General features: G+C 41.0%; 1 protein-coding gene across 2 annotated transcripts in view; it reads left to right on the forward strand.

Annotated features, from left to right (window-relative positions):
* Nucleotides 1-26,748, forward strand: part of ptprq (protein tyrosine phosphatase receptor type Q) — a 62,797-nt gene that overhangs the window by 11,847 nt on the left and 24,202 nt on the right. For both annotated transcript variants that reach the window (XM_030730562.1, XM_030730563.1), the window contains 33 exons: nt 233-341; nt 1,654-1,768; nt 3,973-4,042; nt 4,164-4,363; nt 4,559-4,787; nt 4,924-5,052; nt 5,147-5,293; nt 5,461-5,618; nt 6,141-6,666; nt 6,797-6,958; nt 7,077-7,256; nt 7,352-7,459; nt 7,587-7,868; nt 7,972-8,253; nt 8,703-8,823; nt 8,908-9,062; nt 9,189-9,334; nt 11,149-11,320; nt 12,636-12,956; nt 13,047-13,322; nt 13,442-13,593; nt 13,848-13,989; nt 17,550-17,825; nt 17,908-18,276; nt 19,398-19,507; nt 19,711-19,897; nt 19,978-20,216; nt 21,390-21,459; nt 21,861-22,019; nt 22,240-22,513; nt 22,606-22,676; nt 22,898-23,003; nt 23,175-23,303. In XM_030730562.1, the coding sequence (XP_030586422.1) occupies nt 233-341; nt 1,654-1,768; nt 3,973-4,042; nt 4,164-4,363; nt 4,559-4,787; nt 4,924-5,052; nt 5,147-5,293; nt 5,461-5,618; nt 6,141-6,666; nt 6,797-6,958; nt 7,077-7,256; nt 7,352-7,459; nt 7,587-7,868; nt 7,972-8,253; nt 8,703-8,823; nt 8,908-9,062; nt 9,189-9,334; nt 11,149-11,320; nt 12,636-12,956; nt 13,047-13,322; nt 13,442-13,593; nt 13,848-13,989; nt 17,550-17,825; nt 17,908-18,276; nt 19,398-19,507; nt 19,711-19,897; nt 19,978-20,216; nt 21,390-21,459; nt 21,861-22,019; nt 22,240-22,513; nt 22,606-22,676; nt 22,898-23,003; nt 23,175-23,303 (6,172 nt within the window). The remainder of the gene's footprint in view (nt 1-232; nt 342-1,653; nt 1,769-3,972; nt 4,043-4,163; nt 4,364-4,558; nt 4,788-4,923; nt 5,053-5,146; nt 5,294-5,460; nt 5,619-6,140; nt 6,667-6,796; nt 6,959-7,076; nt 7,257-7,351; nt 7,460-7,586; nt 7,869-7,971; nt 8,254-8,702; nt 8,824-8,907; nt 9,063-9,188; nt 9,335-11,148; nt 11,321-12,635; nt 12,957-13,046; nt 13,323-13,441; nt 13,594-13,847; nt 13,990-17,549; nt 17,826-17,907; nt 18,277-19,397; nt 19,508-19,710; nt 19,898-19,977; nt 20,217-21,389; nt 21,460-21,860; nt 22,020-22,239; nt 22,514-22,605; nt 22,677-22,897; nt 23,004-23,174; nt 23,304-26,748) is intronic.

The raw sequence follows: 26,748 nt of genomic DNA on the forward strand, positions 1-26,748 counted from the left end.
ACAAAAGTTATTAAACAAAAGATGTGTACTGAGCTCATCTTATTGGTGATATTTTACACAGGAGAAATAAAGGGATTAGATAAGACAGAGATTATATACTTGAGCCCACTGAGGCACCAGTGGGCTCAAGTACCAATAATTAACACACATACAGTATAATATACAGCGATTTGTATAATTTCAGATATTTCTGCTGCTTGTATTTATATCATGTTCTCTCCTTCTTCATTAGTTCCTCGCACCCCTTTAAGCCTGTTGGGAGACCCTGTCGGCTCTAATGGCATCCTGCTCTCCTGGACGATGCCGTCCGATGCCAAAAATATCGAAGGATATGTCATCAGGTAGTTCTCAGATACACACACATATATATCTATATATATATATATCTATAGATATATATATAGATATATAGATATATAGATAGATAGATAGATAGATAGATAGATAGATAGATAGATAGATAGATAGATAGATAGATATAGAGTGTTATAAAATACAACTTAAACTCAAAGTTTTGGAAACTGTTGTTAGTGGTTCTGTCTGTGCTTGGTTTGTATATAGTTGTTTTATTATACACACACAAGTTTCCAGAAATATCCAGTTTTCATTTTGAATCTCATGTAGAAGTGCAGATTATCAGCAACATGTACCAAACAAATATGTTATGCTCAGCTGTCCAGTGTGATATACAGATTATCACAGGATTAGAATCCAATTAATGTAGGATTTTTAAGCCCAGTACTGATCCCGATAATTGATGATTTAAAAATCCAATATGTCAGCTGATATTTATTTTTTCTTTTAGATGCACGAATCATAAACAGATTTCCTTAAATTTGTTATGTTTGGTTATTAATTAGTCCTTATTAAGATAATATGACTATACTGTTTTAAAACAATTGAGTTTTATTGTTGTAACAAGTCGTTTACACTCATTTGTACTTGTGTTGGCTGAGTCCCTTCCAGTGGACAAACTATGCAGCATCAAAACTCCTAACATAGCTGAACAGGGTCTCTTCTTCACTTTTTAAATTCTCATTTATAGGCCGTTATAAATACAGATACCAATATATCAACTGCACCAATATGTCAGTCACACTCTGCACAGGATCATTATCACTAATACATCCTGTATTTATATGTAGCATCTTTTATGGATAGTCAAGGTAGGAACATTTATCTGCAGTTTTTTTATTTGTTTTTTTATGAAGCGCTGTGGTTCAGTCTCCAGAAACTGTGGTATTCAAGTAATATTTATAAGTTTTCAATATCAGATAACTTGGGCCTTTTTTTTTTTAAAAAAAATGCTTTGAAAGACTTTTCTTAAGGCTTGTTTTGTAATGAAACTAAAACGTTAAAAATTCAAATATCAGCACATCCTGCACAGAGCTAGTTACTAGCTTTAAAGACAAATGTAGTGGACTATAAAGTAAAATATTCTCTGCCACATTATCATGAAGCAGGTGTACAAAATAACATTATGTAAGCTACAAGTGTAGCTATAGCTATAAGTGTAGTTAAGTGGAATACAACAATTTTGTACCTGAATACAAATTGCATTTTCATTCATCTGCATAATTTACATAAGTGTGAAATGTTGGGAGTTGCGATATCATGATCTTAAATAATGATTTTTTTTTCTTCTTCTTGCAGATACAAGGAGGTGTGTCCTTACCCTGATCCCTCTTTTATGCAGGTGACCAAGTACATAGATATACCAGAGATTCTGATCACAGGCTTCACTTCAGGATCTACATACCACATTCAGGTAGAATATGATATTCAGAATTCAAAATTCAAGACTTTGCCATTATTGTTGTGTTTACAGTTAGTTGAATTGGTGAATTCACCAAATCGGTAAAACTAAAAAGATTCATGTGGGGGTGCTTCTGTAGCTCACCTGGGTGAGCTGCAAACCCATTAACTGACTGTGTTGCATGGGGTCTCGGTTCAAGTCGGCCCCACACCACTTCCTTTATGTCATTTCCCACTTTGCTGTCTATGCTCTGAACTCTTATTAAATAAAGGTTGAACTGGCCAAACTAAACAAAGTGCCATATTGAATCAGTTAACTCCATCAAAACAGAACAAGCTGTCCTGTAGTGGTTTTGAATATTACTTTTTAGGATGTTAAATATTTATATTAAATATTTATATTATATTAAATAAATAGATATACTTCCTGGAAACTATGATTGTTGTTAACAAACATCCCTTTCTCGTCATGTGAGTATAACTATGTGGCAAAGGATCTGATTATTCTGTTGATCTGGCTGAATACTGGTAATTGATCCCGATTGTATTACTAAGCGTGTAAACAGATCTATGGATGAGCCTTGGGTCTTTCCACTGTCTGTTGTCAGTGAGCTTGAATGTGATCATGCTTATTAGTTTTCAGAATTCATTAACCCGCAATGACCTTCATCCAAATGAACTTGACACACATACAGATTATAGCTGCACAAAGTGTATTTGCCTGTGTGTGTGCATGTATCATGTTACTGCATCTTATCTTTGACTGCGTTGGATCGCTAAACCATATGCACAGCTGAGCTCATGAGGAAATTCCTCAGCTATGCTGTGATAGAACATACCTGTTCTCGCTTGTGACTAAGTGTTACGCTCATGCAGCAAATTGTGTATAAGATGTATTATTTCCCCACAGATTTCTCAGTGAACCGATAGAAATGCATTTGTGCCACAGATTACCTTTTTAATTAAAGCTCTGTTGTTACATTGTATTTTTGTAAGAAGGGCAGAAATCTCTCCTGCTCTGTCTTTTTCAACAATAATTCCTCAAAGCAAAGCCCTTTGAGAGTCTTTCTTTAAAGCTGAACATGAGATAAATTTTAACTTAATTTACTTATTTTTGATGTGAAGCTGAAAATGTTCAGTTCAGAGAGGCACTGATAACAAACATCCCTGTCTCATCGTGTGAATATAGCTACCCTGTTGTAAATTTTCTGCTTGTTTTTTTTCTTAAGTGTGATATTGCTTTTCTTTGTTTTGTAAATTGTATATTACCAAGCTTACCCTCTCCATTATATTCTTCTGTAAGCTGACAAGTTTCTTCTGTTATTGACATTTACAAATAGCCTGAATTTTACACTATACAACTAAAGCTATTTGTCATGTTTTGCACAAAGAGACCGGCTGACAGACCCTAGTAAAGATGTGCAGGCAGGCATAAACAATTTAAGTGGTATATTAGAGAACAATTTTGCAAGTAGGCAAGTGGAAAACAGAATAAAAAAGGGGGGGGAAGCAGAACAACAACAACAGGAACCAATTTGTTCTGTAAGGAACTGACTGAGAACACTAGCATGAGGCCAAATATAAATAAACTAGGAAGTTTGAGTAGGAACAGGTGAAGTGGGTGTGATAGTTAGGTGACAGGAAACAATAAGGAAGTCTGAGGACATCAGAGTTATGTTTACCTCACCTGTACTGTTGTGTTGCACCTGTATCAGCTGATCCATTATGCACAATGCTTGTTTAACACGGTGGGGCTTATACTGTACTTCGCTGTTGATTAGATAACACTGATAATACCCACCAAATGAGAGAAAATCTGCAGCATCCCGCTCCGAACCATTTCATGGAAACAAGGTGAAAGCAAGCAGCCGAACAGCGCACACTGTTTTCTGATCTCAGGCAGGAACTAAAGAAAAATTTTTTTCTTTTTCTTTTTTTTAGATAATATGGTATTTCTCATAGTACTCCAGTATAAAACTAAAATCCTTTTAGGTGAATCCACAGTTGACTGTGTTGAGATCTGTTCACATGTATGGTATATGATGGTATATATTTGTTGATTATGTATTTCTGGGATCACTGAATAAACTCTGCTACAGCAGCTTGTTCTAGCTGCCTGAGATTAGCACATGACTGGGAAATGATAACTGACAGGAACATGAATTAATCATTATGCCTACCAACACTCGCGTTCTCTGTCTCTCTGTCTCTCTTTAGGTAGCAGCTATATCTCCATCTGGAATAGGAGCATTCAGCAAATCTTTATACATAAAGACAGCAGAGTCCCGTGGGTATTCAAACACGAGCACACAGCCTTGCAATCTGATCCAAGCATCTCTGCATTATAAAAGAAAATTACTTGTGCATGTATATTAGTTTGAATTTGCATGTGTGTTCGAATCCTGCAGCCCCTGGCCTGGTGACCAATCTGACAGCATATGCTCAGAACCACACCTTCGTCGTGCTTACCTGGTTCTTGCCACACCGCATCAATGGTCTCATCACAAACTTTGCTGTCAAGGTCAGATTGGTTCGTACTGGGCAGATTGTCCGTATGTTGGAGGTCAATGCGGAGGACATCATGACTGGAGCGCTGCCTCACTGCAATGTACTCTATTTTTCCTTCACCCTCTTTCTAAACTGTACTGTTGTTGTGAAGTGTTCTCTTTATGTACTACTTTCCTGTCAAGATGATAGATAGTACAAATGCACAATGCCAAGCATCTGTACAACACAAGGCTAGATTTGTTTTTTCTTAAATACTTTCTCTCTTTTTTTATCCTACATGTTTTTATGTATCTAGGATGCAGCTGAAATCCTGTCTAGTGCGACTCTTCGTCCTTTTGAGATAACAGCATCATCTCCACCCATTACCCTCTCTGCTGTGCCCCCTGCAGCCTCTTGGAATGTTCCCATATCAGTAGGAGTTGATCAGCTACGACCTTACATTGCCTATCTATTTGAGGTGTCTGCTTTCACCTCTGAAGGCGAGGGACAGATAGCCTCCACTATGGTCCGCATGCCAGAATCAGGTGTGGAAAAAGAAACAAGAAAAAGCTGTTGGATTATATGAGCATTAGAATCTTAATATTCTTATACTACTTAATATTTGCCTGAGATTGATTTCATGTTAGCACTACTTTATGAAAACAAATATTCCTGTTCCAGCTCCAGAAGATCCGCCACAAAACTTATCTGTTTTCAGTATGACGTCTCGATCACTCTCTGTGTCCTGGAGCCCTCCCAGCATCACCACAGGAAAGTTCTCCTATGTGCTCTACCTTTATGGGCCCACAGGTTAATACATAATGACTCAGCACAAACACAAATGCATGCCCATGTAATGCTCACAGAAATAAACACAGTTTTAAAATTTGCTCTATTTTTACAGGTTTTATGTTTGAGAACAGCACAGGAAATATGCGTTTTGCATTTACTGGTTTGAAGCCCTACACAAGGTACAGAGTAGCTGTCCGAGCAAAAGCAGCTGGAGAGGTGGGTCCCGCAGCAGAGGAAGACATCATTACACCTGCTGAAGGTGAGACAGTCATAAACCAATGTCTTGATAATTATAATTATTGTTTTTGATGTTTATTTGACAAAATTAGAACATTAAACATTTTGTGCTTGTGTGTGTGTGTGTGTGTGTGTGTGTGTGTGTGTGTGTGTGTGTGTGTGTGTGTGTGTGTGTGTGTGTGAGGGTAGCACCAGGTGCAGTGCAGGGTCTGATGGCAGTAGCTGAGGATTCGGTCTCAGTTCGTGTAAGTTGGAGAAGCCCTGCCCAGCCCAATGGTCCCATAATCCAGTATAGACTCCTGGTCCTGGTTGAGAAAACTCTGCTACAAGACATCACCCTCACAGCTGTAAGCCAGATGATTTTGTCTCCGCAGCTTTATGCAGCCAGCTTTAAAAAAAAATTGGTATCACAGCTCTGAAAATTCAGTCCTGTCTGTTGAAAATGCTCAGCCAAATCGGACTTTCCTGGACAAGATAAAGATATGTGATATGCTGCTATGTCATGAATACTTGTACAGTGCATTACATCTGAAAAAAAAGAGACACTCTGAAAGTGTGCTGTAAAATCATGACAAAGATCAGTATGGTTCAGCAAAACTCTACAACAGTCTGCAGTTGATTATACCGTTTGAAAGGGTAGCATTTTTGACCCACTCGTATCATGGATTCCAATGGACTCTGTGGTGCTGTATCCAGTCCACCTCTAGACAAATATTTACTACTTGGAATTCTCTCATTAGAATCTATTTTTGAGAGCTTTAACCAATGAGCACTTTCCACTGATGCTCAGAGATTTGATTTGAAATTGATTTAGGAGCAGATGAGCCACGTATTCATATATAAACGTTATTCTTTTTGTCTTCCTTCAGAATACAACTGGTTTTTATGAGAATGAAACTCGTCCACCTGATGTCCAGGGAGACACAAAAGGACTGCTGAGGCACAAAAGGACTGCTGAGTTTGGTCTGATCACATCTCCACCGACGTTTACAGCTACTATTTCTGACCGCACGCTGCCCACCGGTGCTACTGGTTCCAGCTTCACACATTCTGGCTTTAGAAGCATTGATCACATGACTAACACTGATGCTCAACCAACCACCGTACCCATGGCCACCAACGGGCCCAGCCTTGGTTATGACACCGCCTCAAACTCTGACAACCAAAATATGCAGTCCTCTGACTCTGCAGTCTCTGGGACTTCTTCACTTTCTCTTACCTCTGTGCCACCTGCTACACTTCCACCCTGGCTTACAAAGCAATTACATGCTGAGGATGTGACCTCAGACTCTGCCCCCTTGGCCCTGACCCCAGGCCAGCTTCGCTTGTCTACACTTGATGCTTCAATTACAGAACACTTTTCAACACGTAGTGCGGCTGTGTCTGGTACCACAGGTGGGAGCGCTAACAGTAAACACCGCCTTTCTTAACTTTGCTTTGCTTCACTTTAACCAGGTTTATAAAAAAAAAAAACCTTGACTGTTCATAAATTCTGTGTTTGCATATTTCTGCATGAATGCTGCAGGAGTAACAGTGAGACAGGAGGTGATGAGCGTTTTGTCTGAGGAGTTGTCCTACTTGGTGTCAGATCTAATTCCCTTCACTGAGTATACGTTCAGGGTCACTGCTTCCACCACTGTAGGAGAGGGCCCTGCTACAGATATCACTGAGAAGACCAGGGAGCAGGGTGGGTGCTCACGGTACATTTTTAATAATTATAATAAATATAAACAAGAAGAAGAAAATCTTACTAGAGCTGTTAAATGTGTCCAATCCTAAGTTCTTGTGCTGTCTGTATCTTTTAGTCCCTAGCTCTGTGCTTGAGGTGTCCTATCAAAATATTAGTTCAACCTCCATTTTAGTGAGCTGGACTCCACCCCTCAATCCCAATGGACGGATAACACATTACACTGTTTATGGTCTCAAATTGCACAGTAATCAAGGCCTGAAATGGGTTACTAACACTACCAGCATATTGATAACAGGTAGAGTCTTCATCCTCTTCAGCTGACATTTTCTTAAGCCATTAAGGATAACTGTCATTATAATGTAGTGTCATTTTCTCTCTTATTATTTATAGATTTGGACAAGTACACTCCTTATAAGCTTCGTGTAGCTGCTTCAACAGTTGTGGGAGAGAGCTCTCTTTCTGAGGATGATGACATTTTTGTTTTCACTTTAGAGGACGGTACGTTCTGGACTCTTGAATACATGCATACACAAATACGAGATGCCATCATAAACATCTGTAACTTTGCCCATAACATTCAAAAACCTGACCTGAATAAAATCCTCTGTTTTTTTCTCCCTCTCAGAGCCCGACTCCCCTCCTGTAAATCTCACTGTTGTAGACACTAGCCCATCTACTGCCACAATAGCCTGGTCTGCACCAGAGAAAGCTAATGGGGTGATCCAACAGTATGAGATCCTGTATGAAAATGAATCCTACTCGGCGTTGGTGAACACACCTTCTAACAGAGTCACCTTGACCAATCTGAAACCATTCTCCTATTACAATGTGTCCGTGAGAGCATACACACGTTACGGACATGGCAATCAGACATCAGACACTTTATACCTGCTCTCTGGAGAAGATGGTGTGTTAAAGGATGTGCCCACCTCACAGATACATACATAAGAAATGCTAGGATCAATACCAATTGTTTCAACCACGTTTTCTGGTGTTTATTCTTTCTTCAGTCCCAGGCAGTCCTCCATATGGCCTCTCCTATGAATCAGTCAGCTCCAGTGAGGTGAACGTGACGTGGCTGCCTCCTCTGGTGCCTAACGGCGTCATTATTCACTACAGCTTAGAGCTTTGGAACTCCAGTCACTACCTGAACCTCACCTCCCTGACAAACTACATCCACATCAGGCATCTGAGGAAGTACGCACACTACCGCGTCGTAGTTCAAGCACACACAAGAGTCGGACCAGGAAACTACAGCAGCGAGCCACTCAACATCACTACACTTGAGGATGGTGAGAGGGGCGGGTGTGACAAGAGAAAAAAGGGGGAGGGTGGGGTTTTTTTTCAGTTCCAGGACCCTTCACAATTACATTCTCACTGACTGACAAGTTCAAAAGGGTATCTGATTAAATCTGACTCTCCTCCAGTCTTTTCCTCCTCACTTGCATCTCTGTTTCAGCTCATGCTAATGATCTTACATCACAGGTATCTGATCCCACGTGACCCTCGTGTTTTCCATCAGGATTGAGAAGCACAAACAACAGATTCGTTACCACTAATCTTTTTTTTTTTTCTTTTTAGAGCAACGTTCTATTCTTTTCTGGCACCGTCCTGTGGGTCTTCTGAGTTCCTGATTTGCACAATGATAAATATTTTAGAAGTTAATTCATTGTTACTTGTAAGTTCACCACACTTGCCTGTTTGTGTTATGTTACTGGAAAGTCTTTCTCGTGCATCTCAGCTCCGGGCACACCACCTCAGTTCCTTCATGCCAGGAAGTTGTCAGACTATGAGGTAGAGTTATCATGGCAGCCACCACTTGAGGCCAATTCAGACATACTCTACTATATTGTCAGAGTTTGGTAAGGTTTAGAAATCTACTTCAGTCTGAAAATTTAAAAAGAAAACACAAAAAATGCAGCATCAGTGGTTGCTCCATTTGTCAGGAATGAAACGACTGACCTGTGGCAGAACGTGACAGGGACTTCAGTGGTTATTAATGTGGACTCAGAGAGTCGCTACAATGCCTCTGTCTCCAGCTGGACCAGACTGGGAGATGGAGGAGTGCTGATCTACATTAGCTTTACCACAGCTTACGCAGGTACTGGTGACAAATTATGCAATCTTTGAACATAATCTTATCATCCTCACATATAAAATGTTTTATCTTAAATGATGTTTTTTCCCACTTCCTGAGTTTTTGTCCTTTTTAACCTTCTTCTTCTAGAGCCATTTGACCCCCCACAGAATGTGACTTTTGTTAATGTGACCACCTCCTCTGTTACCTTGATGTGGTACCCACCCACTGAACCCAATGGGATTATTGTACACTACACTATTTACTACTCATCTAACAACACTGTGACTGAGGAGGTGAGCCACATATGTTGCAGACAGGGTAAACCATTCGACGAGTTAGTTGAATGAAGTTATCACTCAAGTCTGCAGATTCCTTTTTCTGATTTTAGCATTTTTAATATTTTCTTAATTAATTTTATATTATTTTTTAGGCTGTCTGTCCATCCACAGAGTAAATCCATCTGGCTCCTTCTCATAAACACAATATCTCTAAGTTCATCTTTAACGTGCTAAGTTTTTGGTCAAAGGTGGCCCTTAGATCTGTAACCAGTCATGTCACTGTGATATGTCAGAGGGATTTTTATTACATCTGGCACAAACTTCCACTTGCATTTAAGGAGAAACTGACTAGACATTGGTATTAAAAGTAAGCAAGTAAAGTTTATTTATATAGCGCTTTTCACATACAAAAAGTCACAAAGCATTGTACAATAATTAAAACACAATATCAAAAAACAGATAAAACACCATGTTAAAAAACATATTAACATTGCCAGAAAATAATGAAGTCATGACATCTTTTCAAAATGCAAGGATAACATTTGGGAAGATTTTGGTGTAAAGTGTGGTTGACTTGTTGGTGGACACATAATTCCACTTCCAGCTTGTAGAGCACCTTTCTAGATAAGATCAGTGCTTCACAACTATCAAAGAAAAAATAGTAATACACACAAACCACTAGTTAAAAGCAAGCCTATACAAATACGTCTTGAGCTGCTCTTTGAAGGATTCAATAGTCTGCAGATCTCAGATGTAATGGTTGAGCATTCCAAAGTCTAGGAGGTGCAACCTCGAAAGCACAGTCTCCTCTAGTTTTCAGTGTAGAAAGAGGAACCACCAACAGATTTTGGTCAGAAGACCTCAATGGTCTGTATGGTATGTATGAGTGTAAAAGTTCGCTAATGTACGCAGGCATTTGACCCTGCAGAGCACTAAAAGTGATCACCAAGATGTTAAACTGAAGTCTGAGCTTTATGGGGAGCCAGTGCAAAGATGACATAATAGGTGTCACATGGGACCACTTAGGGGATCTATTAAGTAGCCTCGCAGCTGCATTTTGGACCATCTCCAGGCAAGCCAAAGATGACTTACTGAGACCAGTGTACACTGACTTAAAATAGTTCAGTAATGAGGAGACAAAAACATGAAGCTGTTAATGCTACTGTCTCCAAACCATACATCAGCAGGTCTCACTACCATCTTATAAAACCTTTCACTCCTGCTTCTATCCTTTCATCACAAATCACCCCTGACACTCGTCTCCCTCCGCTCCACCCTGCCTGCGCTCTCTTCGTCACCTCTGTTGTGCACTTTGGATGGTATTTAAACTCATCTGCCATCACTACCTCTACTCCTCGCATCACCTGTCTTGTCATGCACACACATGCGTTCTGTGTTGCTTCCTCTTCTCTCCAGAGCATACATCCACCTCTCCAGACTCTCTTCCACCTGCTCCCTACCCTCACTACAGATCCCAAACATCACAGTTCATACAACATGAGGCAGTAATTTTAGTACTAACCACAAACTTTGCTGTTTTGGTTAATGTCACTGACTCTTGTAGTCTCAGGATGTTTTGGGACACTGTCAAAGTCACAGTACAAGATAGGGTACAATAAAAATTTAATAACACTCTAATGGGGAAAAAAATGAACAAATACAGGAGGAAACGCGACAAAAGCAGACGATTCTCTATGGAATGTGTTGCACCTGACTCAGACACTTAATGTTAGATTTTGCTTTTATGTGTAACAGCATACATTTTGCTCTTGCTGAAATGCATTTTTCAGGATGTGAAATTAAGCCTAACAATTTTTTTTCCTCCACAGAGAGTTCCCGTTTCAGACTTATCTTCCTATACCTCTCCTAATTCAGCTCTCTCCTACACTCTGACTCGGCTGATTGGGGGCAATAACTACACCTTCTGGATGACATCCAGCACTGTGCAGGGTGATGGAGGGGTCCATTCTAAGCCCTTAACCCTGTTATTACCAACGAACGGTCAGTCAGACACACACACATGTAATATAAACAAGAATAAAGTGAATACACATACACATAAAATACTACTTGTGAAGCTAGATAATAATTGCATGCCATGATTCAGAGTCTCACTGGAGGGCAGGTCTGCACTCTTTTTTTCAGAGCTTTTCAACTTGAAAAAAATTACATAAAAACTCTGTGATTGAAAATAGCTTTCAGTCTGTCAGTGTACGGAGATAATAAAAAAAAAAAAAAAAAAATGACCACCTGTGACACTGTGCTTTGAAGACAGCCAGTCTTGACAGCATGATGAAAAATGTTAGGGATTATAAAAAGAGAGAAACACTTAAAATTTGTTGGCACAGAGATACAGCTAAGCTCGATGAGCTTTGAGGCAGTTCATACTAGTTTCTGCTACAATCCTTGAATTTGCATTTATGCATATGCAAATATTTTTGTTGTATTTTAGTATGCTCAGTGAAAGTATTATAAAGCCCTTTGTTTTTATGTGATTTTGGGAAAAAAATCGGTGCAGATAGCCACCTCAGACTTTGTCACAAACTAACTGCATATTTGTACTTTGTTTTTTTTGTTGTTGGTAAAATTTTTGCTTGTAATGTATTCTTTGCCTCTGAATGGTCACTGCTCACACTGATTCTGTATCTCTGCCTGTGCTCTAGTTGCTCCACTCTCAGCCAAGCACCGGACCTCCAGGGCACCTTGTCTCTCCCGCACAGCTAAACCCAGCAGGGGCTCACTCCCCTGGGCTCAGACCCACACACACATCCGGCCCCTAACATCCACTCATTCATCTTGCGGATCTCTCAGTTTTTATATTCTCTTTCTCCTTCATCTCTCCCCCTTTTTTTTCCCTGCTCTTTCTAGAATAGCTGAGACAGTAAGCAAGCTGAGTATCTCACAACATCTTTCTCCCTTTCTGTCCCTAATTTTCAGTTTGCAAATTTCTGTCCTAAGTGACTCCGTACTTCAGAACGAGTTCTTGTTAATCGGGTATTGTTTTGTATCTGTTTACTGTTTGATTTTACTTTGCTGTGTTCCTGTGTTGGTAAATTAATGTCATGCTGTATTGTTCTTCTTGATGTGCTTTTTTTTCCTTTTTTGCTAATTACAATCACACTGACAGATGATGATGATGATGATTATTATGACTGCTACACTGTTCATTTTCAAGTCTCAGGGCATGTATCGTTGATTGATGCCCAATTTGATTCCTCACTCAAAAGTAAACTCACATTAAGGGCATAGAGTCTAAATCAGTCTTGCCAGTGGTGATTAATAATAGTAACACTATTCTTCTCATCTCATTCTTCAGTACCAAGTGACTCGGTCCAAAATTTGACAGCACAGATCTTCAGCTCCACAATAATCATAGTGAGCTGGGACCCTCCTCTGGAGCCAAACGGTCGCCCCTACTACGTGGTCACCTTACAGGAGGCAGGCATCGTTCCAGATATTTCCAACCATGGGACTCGAGCTGTCAACAAGACCATAACGGACACCACAACTGACAACATCTTTCTGTTCACCAAGCTCAGGAAATATTTCCCTTATGTGTTCACTGTTACCCCAGCAACTAGTGCTGGCCCTGCCTACAACCATACCAGAACAATGTACCTGAGAACAGATGATGACAGTGAGTTTATTTGCAAAAATATTCAGTCATGAAATATGTTTTTGGCATTTATTGTGGCTCTGACATGTGTATGGGTGTGTTTCCCTTTAGTTCCTAGTTCTCCTCCGTTGCTGGTGTCCACCAGGAACCAGTCTTCGTCCTCCATCGCTGTGGTCTGGCAACCCCCTCTAGAGGCCAATGGGGAAATAACAGAATATACCCTCACTCTAGTTGGGCCAGAGGGCTCCAACACAACACAAACCGCCAACACCTCGTTCGTCCTCACTAACCTACTTCCATACACAGCTTACAATCTCACGATTACGGCCGCAACACGTAAAGGCTCAGGGCCTAGTCTGCAGCTGCAGCTACACACAGATGAAGGCGGTTCGTTTGAAAGCAGATTTTAAATGACTATAATGAGATGGTAGAAATTTCTCAAACTCTTGGTGTATCTTATGTCTGCCTGATATTCTCGTCTCCATTTGTCCAACTTTGTGATCTAGACCCCACTTCACCTCCCCGTAATCTGACTATATATAACCACACAGCGGTCTCTGTGTGGCTGAGCTGGGAGCCTCCTCTGGAGCCCAATGGAGTGGTGATAAAGTACGGCTTCCAGATCCAAGACCTCACCACACAAACCGTCACACATCAGGTACTGTTAATTTCACACACTGAAAGCAGCTTCACAACAACAATAACACACCTACACATACTCCAAAGACCCACTCAGTGAGTGTACACATGGGCGGTAGCTAATTTCACACTCCAAATACTACAGAGCAGTAACATCATACTTAAACTCATGATCACTTATGAGCTGGTATACATATATTTTTCACTCAAATAGTCAGATTTAATATTGTATGTATTTTTGTTTGTTTGTGTTGTTTGTTTATGTGGGAACAGAATTCCTCTGGTTCATCAGCTACAAAGTATCTCTCAGGCTTCAAGCCGTATAACTCCTATGAGATCAGTGTGTACAGTTACACCAGGGTGGGCCATGGGAATCAGTTCAGCAGCCCTGTGTCCTTCACAACCAATGAGTCAGGTAAAATGCACACTGTCTAAAAACAAAAGACACAGAGTAACACAGATTTAAGTTTCTTTTCTCAATTTGAGTTTTGAAATTTGTCTGGAATGATAAGATTTTTACTGGCAAGCCAACCCAAGTGTGACTATAACAGAAGCAGAAGCAAAACCTTGGGCGTCAGAGGAGTTTGGTGTGGCCATGGAGCAAGACATTTGGTTTGCCTCCAGGCAATTTGGGCAAACCAACAGGCAACATGGGAAGGAGAAGTGGCTCACACTGTATACAGTGAGGGTGGAGTGCTGCTGACTTTGGCTGAGGATATAGTCGGGCAGTGGAAAGAATACTTCAAGGACCTTGTCAATCCCACTGACACACTTTCTGTAGTGGAAGCAAAGTCTTGGGACAAGGGAGGATGACTCACCCATAATTGTGGGTGAGGTTACCAAAGTAGTCAAAAAGCTGTCTGGTGGCTATGTTCCTTGGGTGGCTGAGATTCGCCTCAGATGTTGTTGGGCTGTCTTGGTTGACATATATCTGCAACATCATGTGGAAATCAGGTGCCGTGCCTCTGGATTGGCAGGCCAGAGTGGTAGTCTCCCTTTTCAAGAAGGGGGACCGGAGGGTCTGCTGCAGTTTCAGAGGGATTAGACTTCTCAGTCAGGGTGCTGGAGAGGAGAGTCTATCCATTAGTTGAACCTCAGATCCAGGAGGAGCAGTGCAGTTTATGACCTAGACCAGGTCTATTCAATTCAATTCAATTTTTATTTATATAGCGCCAAATCACAACAAACTGTCGCCTCAAGGCGCTTTGTATTGTAGGTAAAAACCCTACAATAATACAGAGAAAACCCAACAGTCAAAATGACCCCCTATGAGCAAGCACTTGGCGACAGTGGAAAGGAAAAACTCCCTTTTAACAGGAAGAAACCTCCAGCAGAACCAGGCTCAGGGAGGGGCAGTCATCTGCGGTGACCGGTTGGGCTGAGGGAAGAGAAAGACATGCTGTGGAAGAGAGCCAGAGATTAATAACAATTAATGATTAAATGCAGAGTGGAGTATAAACAAAGTAAATAAGGTGAATGAGAAGAAACAGTGCATTATGTGAACCCCCCAGCAGCCTAGGCCTATAGCAGCATAACTAAGGGATGGTTCAGGGTCACCTGATCCAGCCCTAACTATAAGCTTTATCATAAAGGAAAGTTTTAAGCCTAATCTTAAAAATAGAGAGGGTGTCTGTCTCCCGAATCCAAGCTGGAAGCTGGTTCCACAGAAGAGGCACCTGAAAGCTGAAGGCTCTGCCTCCCATTCTACTCTTAAGTATCCTAGGAACCACAAGTAAGCCAGCAGTCTGAGAGCGAAGTGCTCTGTTGGGGTGATATGGTACTATGAGGTCTTTGAGATAAGATGGTGCCTGATTATTCAAGACCTTGTATGTGAGGAGAAGAATTTTAAATTCTATTCTAGATTTAACAGGGAGCCAATGAAGAGAAGCCAATATGGGAGAAATATGCTCTCTCTTTCTAGTCCCTGTCAGTACTCTAGCTGCAGCATTTTGGATCAGCTGAAGGCTTTTCAGAAAGCTTTTAGGACAGCCTGATAATAATGAATTACAATAGTCCAGCCTAGAAGTAATAAATGCATGAATGAGCTTTTCAGCATCACTCTGAGAAAGGATGTTTCTAATTTTAGAAATATTGCGCAAATGCAAAAAAGCGGTCCTACATATTTGTTTAATATGTGCATTGAAGGACATATCCTGGTCAAAAATGACTCCAAGATTTCTCACAGTGTTACTGGAGGCCAAAGTAATGCCATCCAGAGTAAGCATCTGGTTAGACACCATGTTTCTAAGATTTGTGGGGCCGAGAACAAGAATTTCAGTTTTATCTGAATTTAGAAGCAGGAAATTAGAGGTCATCCAGGCCTTAATGTCTTTAAGACATTCCTGCAGTTTAATTAATTGATGTGTGTCATCTGGCTTCATTGATAGGTAAAGCTGAGTATCATCTGCATAACAATGAAAATTGATGCAGTGCTTTCTAATAATACTGCCTAAGGGAAGCATGTATAATGTAAATAAAATTGGTCCTAGCACAGAACCCTGTGGAACTCCATAATTAACCTTAGTGTGTGAAGAAGACTCCCCATTTACATGAACAAATTGGAGTCTATGAGATAAATATGATTCAATGTTCTATGTTCTTGAGGTTGTGTGAAGGTGCATAGGAGTTTGTTCCACTGGGGGGGGGGGGGGGGGGGGTGTCAAGCGGGAGATTGACAGACAGATTGGTCTGCAGTGATGCAGATGCTGTACAGGTCTGTTGTGGTAAAGAGAGAACTGAGCATAAACGTGAAGCTGTAGATTTACTGGTTGATCTATGTTCCTGGCTTCACCTATTGCCATGAGTTCTGGGAAGTGACAAAAAGAATGAAATTATGGATACAGATGGCAGAAATGAGTTCCTTCTGAAGGGTGGCTGGGATCTTCCTTAGAGATAGGGTGAGGCACTCAAACATTCGTAGGGGCTCGAACTTTGAAAGGAGCCATTTGAGGTGCTTCTGACATCTGACTATGATGCCTCCTAGCTGAGGTGTTCAAGCATGTCCTACTGGGAGAAGGCTCCAGGGTAGACCCAGGACATCGTGGAGGATGAATGGTATTCAAATATAATAGCAGTGGAAATACGCAAATATTAAATTACAATAAAGACAAATTTCAAAAGACAAAACATAGCGGAGTAAAGACTCTAAAGAAAAGGAAGCAAAAACATTTTTTTGACCCCATAGCTGAACAACAATGTCCAATCCAACACCATAAAGAGACATTATGTCAAAATATACTAAAGTTTGAATGGACTCCTGCTTCTGCATCACAACTTTGTATATTTAAAAAATAAATGAAATCTATTACAGATTTTACAGATAATTGCAGATATTCCTGTTGGTATGATGGCATCCTAAAAACAGTTCTGGTCCTTTAAATCTGTGATTTTCTAACTTTTTGGGGGGCAGGGACCACTTACAGGGAAAAATCCCCAAGCCACCCCTCATAATCCTAACACCCATCTAGCTGGTTTGGGGTTAGCATCACTTGGCAGTATATACTATCTCAAATATTTGCTTGCCAGCTAGATTTCTGGATAATGAGAAAACTATGCTACAAGGAAGAAATAAATTATTTTGTGATAGACTGAAGTGATCTGCCATAATCATTTATGTTGCTAAGAATGTGAAAGGGAGTAATAGAGACAATTTTCATATTTTCGTATTTCACTGGAGTGAATGGTCTCCATATGTATAGATGCACTTTTTGTGATCTAATTTTATGATTTAGAGCAAATAATTTTGAAGGCTCTTGGCTATAGGTCTATTAGGGTCTCCAAACCACACTTAAAAAAAAGTGTTGATTTTTTTTGTGCTTTTTTTTGCCATAAATATGTCCCCAGGTCTGAATAAAAAAGGTGCAGTTTGTCCATGAGGACAAGAACATGAGGTTCTTTAATAAGGAATTCAACCTAAAACTAAGGCTACTGTTAACAACAACACTGTCTCATCTCTCTCGCGCTCTCTGTCTGCAGTGTCGGATCCTGTAAGGAACCTGTTTTGCTCAGGAGTGAGCTGGGATTCAATTCGGTTGTCTTGGGACGTTCCAGCCAATCCTAATGGGCACATCCTTTTTTATGAGATTCAAGTGGAGGGAGACCTGCAGGCCTCTAGCCAGGAGGCCCACACACAACAGTTCACAGTGACTGAACTGTCACCAGACCAGGAGTATGCAATTTCTGTAGCTGCTGTAAACTCTGCAGGTCCAGGAGAAGTAATAAACTGTACAGCTTTCACCCTTTCGGAATCAGGTAGTCAGTCTTCTTGTACAGCATTTTGCATAACCTGGCACCACAAGTGAATAATTAACTAAACTTTGTTGTCTCGTGACAGTTCCGGCTGCCCCTCGATTCCTCACCATCACTCAGGTCACACCTAACAATGTGACACTTAAGTGGGATCCACCACAATCTGTTCCAGGCCTACTTAAAGAGTACCACATCATTACACAGCTAATTTCAGCCGACTGTGATCCAAGCATATCAGTTACAGCTCAGCAAACCCCGGAGGACGACCTGGCCCCGCATTGCATCGAATATAATGCGACAGTGTCTGTAAATGCTTCAGATGCAGGAGAGGAACAAAGTTTCACAATCCACTCCGTGGCTAAATACAGATACTACCGCTTCAAAGTTGCTGCTGTGACAAACGCTGGAGTTGGAAACCATACGGAGTGGAAATATGAACGCACCATGGCAGGAAGTAGGAATAACAATGATGACATGGCTTTGTGTGTTGCCAGACAGCCAGAGAGAGTAATATTTGACACATAAACACTTGTTTTTCCAGATATACTAGCAAAATTACACAGCTTGTCTGATGTTTCATTATCAACCTGAGCAAACACAGGCATGGTCAGTTGCTTTATTCTGAAAGTTCCTTATGGCTTTAGATGTGATATCATTACAACTTAGTAATGAGTAATTAAATAATAATCCACTCCCTGTTTCTCTGCCTTTTATTTTTACTAAGGCTGCTGATACCACTATTATTACACACATGTCTAGCAAATTAATGATAAAATAGTAATAATAGATTAAATAGAAGATGAGTAGGAAATTATAGTGACTGTAACTTTGGTAAAGACTATATAGAGATGAAAGAGGCGCAGTAGCAAGCTGTCATATGTACCACCAGCTACAGGTTGAGATGTCTGTCACCTGGTATACTTCTGATATATCATTAGCCTTTTTTGTTGTTGTTGTTTGCGCATTTGTGAAGACGTGCATGTGATCTTCCCCAGGATCCAATCTGCAATATCCATGTCCCTCCAAAAGCAGCAAAATGCACCACAATGAAACCCAGCAACCAAACACTTAAACAAGGATAAAGAAAAAGCAGAAACAATCAGAAGAAAAATCAGGCAGTGTGGTGACTTACATTGTGAGGACACCCCCACCCCAGTCCAAACATCATAACTCAGAGCAGTGATGAGAACCCACATGATCCCAGAAAGGGCTCATGTGCTTTCACGTTGTGTGGGATGTTCACTTGGTCCACATTTAAAGTGAGGTGGACCAAGTTATTCCTACTAATAACATAGAAAGCATCAATTAACATTAATGTAACTTTTTATCAAATATAAACATGTTGAAATTTAGCATTTAAAGCATTAAAATTGTTATTTAATACGACACACCTCCACTTCCTAGTATAACTAATGTATTCAAGGAAATCATTAGTTCATTAATTATTTAGGAAAAATAAGATTAATTAACTTTTCTTGTTTAGTCTTGTGTGATTCATATAACTTGCCGTAACTTGAGCCACTAAATTTCAGTTAGTGATACATCTTTATTTTTTTCTCGCATCTCCTTCCTCAGACCCTGATGCTCCTCCCCGTGACCTAAAAGTGACTTCCACCTCCAACAGCTTTCACATTGCGTGGGATGCTCCAGCTGTTCTCTCTGGACCGACTTCTTATCTTGTGCAGGTCATCTCATTAGGTTACATTTGTCACAAATATGAGCATGTCAGCAATGAACTGTAAAACACAGTTAGCTATTTTTAGAATAGGTCAACAGGGTATTATGTTGTTCAGGCTTTTTCAAAAAGCAGTAGCAATTTAAGGAGAAGAGTATAAAAATAATCCAATATAAAGTAATAATTTTTCTATAAACTCTCCTGTTATGCTAGGTGAATGGTCCTGGGGTGAATATCTCAATAGTCAGAGCTCCAGGGGAGTTGATGACTGTTGTTGTCACCAACTTAACGGCTTTCAGTCATTACTCTGTGACTGTCACTGCCTTCACTGGTGACTTGGAGCACGCTGGCAGGGATGGGAAAGCCATTGGGCCTATTTACTTTCAGACACAGGAGGAGGGTACGTCTGCACCCTGTAGTAGCTGCTGCCCACCTGTAGAGATGGCTAAATTAATACTGTTCTCTTGTATTTGACCCCAGAACCTAAAGACCCTCCCAAGAATGTGACAGTTTCAGTTATCCCAGAGGAAGTACGCTCCCTGAAGGTGGCCTTCAATCCCCCAGAGGAGCCCAATGGAAACATCACAGAATACATTGTATACATCTACGAGAAAGACCGGCTGGTCAAAAATATTAGCCTTAATGTCACCCGAAGAGATGATAACACGGTGGATGCTGTCATAGAAGGACTAAAGGGAGGACGAACTTACAGTTTACAGGTAAAAGACACAGATAGATAAAGTGAATTCCTTTATTGTCATTGTAAACGGTACGTTGAGATTCAGTGTGTAAGTTCTCCATATGATCCATATAAAATAATCTGTCCAAAAAATTATTTTAAAAAAATACAAATTAATATACAATATAAAAATATAAATACAATATGAATACAGTCTAAATGGCAGGGTTACAGTTGTAGTGCAAATTTGAAATGATGTAGTTGTAATTGTGAGTACAGACAATTCTACTGGGGGGCTTGATTAAGTGCGTTTATATGCATGAGAGGAGCTGGATGGAAGAAGTTCATATAGACTGTGACATGGGTATGCAGGGTCCATACAAATGATGGTGGATTTCCTGAGGCAGCAGCACAAAAACTAATTAAAAAAACTGCCATCAAGGTATTCTTCTATTTTTAGAATATTTTCAGGAATTCTTGCCATCTGCCCATGTGCATCTGTGTGTGCGCGCTGGACCCCCCCTCCACTGTGACAAACTAGTAGAGTTGGTGTTGAGCAAAAAAAACAGTGGCTTTTTATTCTCTTGTATTCAGTCTCATGATGGCATGCACCATAGTTCCAGAGACACCAAATGTTTTCCCTCACATTTCTAAAGAAAATAGAATACAACTGCCAAATTCACAGTGGACAAATCTTGAAACCTTGAAATATTTAAAAAGGTGGGCTCCTGGCCAGGTTTCATCTCTGATTCGTAGCTAGAGACCAAGCTCCCAGCACCAGTGATAATCTTCATCCAGAGGTTCAGATCAGTTTGACACAGAAGTTGGTTCCTGCTCTGTGAGCAGGTTTGAGGTCTCTGGTGAAATTGTAGATGCACTGGTGGTCAGAACGGGACTTCCATGGAGGCTTTGTTAGAAGCAGCCCAAAGGTGCGCTAGGAGACAATACTGAAGGGGGAAACTTGTTATATTGAAATCATGCATGCTTTTTATTTTTATGGACAGAGTTATAGAATTTTATGATCTCATCTCATATTATATAACACCAACACACGCACTTCGATCACATACCTGGCGCTATACCAGGCAACACTGAGGCCTCCTGGCCCTCCAAAACCTTGGACTTGTTAAACTTTTCACTGTTTTAATACCTTGCTGTACTGGTCTCTCTTACTTTTGTATTCTCTGAATCTCTTGTGCTTGTCTGGTGGCAGATTTCAGCAAAGAACGGTGCTGGCAAGAGCCCACTCAGCTCACGTGTCCTGATTACTACAGGGATCAAAGGTACAAGCCCCTCTGTCTTGTCTGCACTCTGCAATGCTCAAGAGTGTTTCTCTCTTTCTTGATGCAGCAGTGCAGCATAGTGTGAGACAGAAAACTACCACTGCATAGTATTACTGCTCAGTATGCAGGACTGCTTTGATATAGCAAATGCAACTTGACAATATTATTAGATGGGTGCTGATTATGTAGCAATTTTACTCTTATTCCAGCCTGTTTGTCATGTTATATATGTAAATGTGGCAGATTAAAAGCACATCTTCTCATACACACCTTGTATTCACACAACTTCTACACACTCACGTGTGTGTGTGTGTGTGTGTGTGTGTGTGTGTGTGTGTGTGTGTGTGTGTGTGTGTGTGTGTGTGTGCGTGCGTGCGTTCGTGCGCACGTGTGTGTTCCAGCCCCATCCAAGCCAACCCAAAAACCCCAGGCAATGCTGAGTTATGGAGGGGTTGCTATGGTAACCCACAGGAGTATCACCATCCACATCCCTGCATGTTTCTATAGTGACGACAATGGACCAATCACAAAAATTCAGGTCATCGTGGCCGAGTCAGGGGGTATGATCCTTAAAAAACATTGACAGCCATCACTTTTAGTTGGATACACTTGGATGTTGGGCTTTTTGCGTGTGTGTTTTAAACCTCCAGTTGAATCGCATGTTACAGTATGTCACTTTAGCCCTACCTCAAAGACAAGTTCAAGTAAAAGCTTAAACTGCTGCAATTTGGCTCAGTCTCTCTGTACTTCTTCTCCTCTCTTACATCCATCCTGCCACAGTGAAGGACATCGAGAATGTCACCAACTGGAAGAGTGCAAATTTTGATCATCCCGCTCCTTACCTTACTGACACAGGGTTCCCCAACCCCCCGTGCAATGACTCAGATATGAATGCACTCGTCAGAGGTGGTCACAGCGTGTCTGGAGATGCTTGGTCACTGAGGCTCAACCACACTACAGCAGAGAAATATGTGATCGGAGAGAGTGATGACTGTGCGGAGAACAACACTGAGCATTTCTGCAACGGACCTCTGAAGCCTAACTCTGTCTATGTGTGAGTGCGTCACATACACAGTCAAATTTGAAAACTTTTTCATGCATAAAAAAAGTAATGCCAAGTCTTGTCTGTTATTTTATATATTCCAGGTTTAAGTTAAGAGCCACTAACGTTATTGGGCAATACACGGACTCTGAATACTCGGCGCATATCAAAACAGGTACTGCTGTACTACAGGTACTGTTTTGGGGGATGACATTATATAAAGCTACATCAAAAAGTTGTAACCTGTATGGCAAAGCCCTTTTCTTTTTTAATTAATGTTGTTCATTCTGTGTATTCCTCTCTGTTATGGAGAATGTGGAAATTTACTAATGCATAATTTTATTGTACAATTAATTAATGCGTGGAATGCTTTATTACATTTCCATGATCCTCCAGCTCCGTGCAATGGGTTGTTGACCAGAGAAGAGCAGATAATTCTGGGCGTTCTGCTGTCCTTCTTCTTGGCTGTGTTACTCATCATCATCATCTGTGGCTCAGTCAAGTAAGATAGCAAAAGGCACTCACTCGTTTGCAGACATTAATACATTTACACCATGTACTAAATATGGCTAGTTCAGCATTGCATCATTTGAAACAAAACTGTTTCCTTCTTCACTCATTTTAGACCTGTGTTTGCATCATTATTTACCAATTTATTTTACTGACATGTCAGGATCCATCAGCGTAAAAAGGAAGGTGGGACGTATTCACCCAGAGAGGCAGAGATCATAGAGACTAAGTGTAAGCTGGATCAGCTGATTGCTGTAGCAGATATGGAGCTGAAACAAGAAAAACTCAACCAGTAAGTTTGTGTTCATTTTAATCTAAAAGCATCACTTTGCCAAATATTGCATACACGTCTGGGAACTGAATGAGGTTTCACACTACATGACTTCAAGCTTTATTTAGCCTCTCCAGACACAATCTTAAATCTCAGTCAACAAGGCTTTGCTGCGGCCAACTTGATGTGTGCTTCTGTCAGCACAAAATCTTTTAGTGTTGTAGAGTTTGTGCAGAAAATAGAAGCAGCAGCAGCACAGAGACTCAATGCAGCACTAAAGTGGCTTTATAATTTATCTTCAGTTCTCTGCAGAACAGACAAGTCTTCCTTTCGCCAACCATCCTCTCAGACAAATTTAGTATCTAGATGTGCTGTTTTTCCTTCTCTGGCACAAACAAGTGCGCAGACACTAACTGGTGCAAGTTGCCCTCCCTTCACAAGCTACAATTTTGAATCTGGTGAGAATCAAACTCAGGTTTAGTGGTGTTTATGATTTATCAGTCTCACTGATGGTTCAGGTATGGCACTAAACTACAGGAAAAATAATACGAGCGGTATAACTAAGCACGTGGCTCAATACGTGAGCCCAGAAAGGAATTGGCAGAGATACCAGGGGAGCAAAACACCAGCTACTGATAGAGCAGTCACTTGAGACTGTAAGACCAGACTGACCGACCTGTGCACCACCTGGATTGATTACACGAAAGCCTATGACTCCATGCCGCACACATGGATCCTGGAATGCCTAGAATTGTACAAGATCAACAGGACCCTAAGAGCCTTCATCAAGAATTCAGTGGGAATGTGGAGAACAACACTAGAGGCCAACTTTAAGCTAATTGCACAAATCACCATGAAGTGCAGGATTTACAAGGAGATGCTCTGTCCCCACTGCTGTTCTGCATAGGCCTGAATCCACTCAGCCAGATCATTAACAAGATTGGCTATGGATACCGACTACGAAATGGAGCAACCATCAGCCACCTTCTGAACATGGATGACATCAATCTGTATGCCAGGAGTGAACGAGACATCAATTCACTGATCCACACCACTAGGATCTACAGCAGTGACAATGGAATGTCATTCAGACTGGAAAAGTGTAGTCAGATGGTAACAAAGAGAGGGAAGGTACAAGTACCTGCAGAGAGTAAGACAAGTCCTGAAGAGTCAGCAGAATGGGAAGAACAATAATCCAGGCAATCAACACCTACGCCCTGCCAGTTGTTAGATACTCTGCTGGGATAATAAGCTGGCCAAGGAGGTAATAGAAGCCACTGATGTCAAGACAAGAAAGCTCCTTACCATACATGGAGGGTTTCACCCCAAATCCAGCCGAGGACTAGTGAGTGTCAGAACCACTATCCCAGATGAAACAACAAAGATCCATGAATATATCAGGAAGATTACCACAAAGGATCATGTGCTTAGTGAGTACCTCAGGCAGCAGAAACCTGAGAAAGAAGAGGAGCAAGAACAGGAACCATCATGGAAGGACAGGCCTCTGCATGCCATGTACCACCAAAGAAGTGGCTGATATAGAAAAATCCTATCAATGGCTGGACAAACCTGGACTGACAGACCGCACAGAGGCACTAATGATGGCAGCACAAGAACAAGCTCTGAGCACAAGATCAGTAGAGGCTGGGGTCTAAAAGGTGCAGGCTGTGCAGAGATGCCCCTGAGACAATCCAATGCATAACAGCAGGGTCCAAGATGCTAGCAGGCAGGGCATACATGGAACCCCATAACCAAGTGGCTGGCATAGTATACAGAAATATCTGTGCTAAGTATGACCTGGAAGTTCCGAGGTCAAAATGGGATATGCCCCCAAGGGTAGTCCAGAATAACAGAGCTAAGATCCTGTGGGACTTCCAGATATAGACAGACAAACTTGTGATGGCTAACCAACCGGACATCGTGGTGGTGAGCAAACAAAGGAACAAAGCTGAAGTGATAGATGTTGCAATACCAAGTGACGGCAACATCAAGAAGAAAGAGCATGAGAAGCTCGATAAATACCAAGGGCTCAGAGAAGACCTAGAAAGGATGTGGAAGGTGAATGTAACAGTTGTACCTGTGGTAACTGGAACACTTGGTGCAGTGAACCCCAATCTGGGAGAATGGCTCCAGCAGATTCCAGGAACGACATCCAAGATCTCTGTCCAGAAGCATGCAGTCCTGGGAACAGCTAAGATACTGCGCAGGACCCTCAAGCTCCCAGGCCTCTGGTAGAGGACCAGAGCTTGGAGGAGAACTGCACACACACACATATATATATATATATATATATATATATATGTGTGTGTGTGTGTGTGTGTGTGTGTGTGTGTGTGTGTGTGTGTGTGTGTGTTTGCATGCATACGCACGTGTATAAAAGTTTATGAATGCCAATACAAGCACTGGTTTATAATCTGGTTCATTAGTCAATAGAGAGAGCAGGTTGTCCACTAATCTGAAATTTACCACGTATCCTGCATTGCAATAACCACTAAGTGTATAAAACTTCCTGAACCCCTTCTTCCACAACATTTGAAGAACACTGTCACCCACATACCGACAAAAGAAAAAAAGAAACCAAAAATAGAGGGGTCCATGTAGGTGGAAAATGTGGCTGTCTTCAGGAAAAATTGAATGTGCTCAAGCACACAGAACCCAATTAAAAGAAGATAAATACGAGTTCTTCCCTCTGGAGAATAACTGTTACTTATCTCTCCTAATTAAGCAATTGATAAAGAATGCAGTTCCTGAGGACAGTTTGTCAACCACTCTCTTTAAATTTTAAACAAGCAAACATGTGAACCTAAATATCCATATCCAGTTCAAATTGCGGTCATTAGGACAGTATCTTTTCACTGCTTTGTTGTGACCAGACTCTCTTGCTAAGTTTGATAATGAGATAAGGTCTGTATAAGCACTACCTTTCCATCTTTTCCTTCTTTCGGCTTCTCATTTTAAGAGTCGTCGCAGAGGATCATCTGCCTCCGTGTCATCCTATCCCTAGCATCCTCCTCTGTCACACCAACCTTCTGCATGTCCTCCTTCACTACATGCATGAACCTCCCCTGTGATCTTCCTTTTTTCTTCCTGCCTGGCAGCTCCATATTCAAAATCATTTGCTGTTTTCATCTGTAGCAATTTATATTTGAGAATACGGTTTTATTCTGCGACCTCCATGCCCTTGCAACAGCAAGACTCCCCATAACAGAACAGGCAAAGTCATAACAGACTTGATATTGATAAACATTAAAGACAAAATGTACTGGAGGTGGGTTGCAAAGGGAGCTGCAGGTGCAGCATCAACAGGAGACAAGTTAAAGTAACTTAAAGATGATATTTGCCAGTAAGATACATAAAAGGGTAAGTCCTTAGCAGATTTGTCCTTGCACCGAGGTCAGCTGTTTTCAGCTAATCTGATGGGAATAAAGGCTGAGCTTGACTTCATGGTCTGGCTGAACTAATGCTT

Source organism: Archocentrus centrarchus, chromosome 6, assembly GCF_007364275.1.
Source record: "Archocentrus centrarchus isolate MPI-CPG fArcCen1 chromosome 6, fArcCen1, whole genome shotgun sequence".
Taxonomy (NCBI): Eukaryota; Metazoa; Chordata; class Actinopteri; order Cichliformes; family Cichlidae; genus Archocentrus; species Archocentrus centrarchus.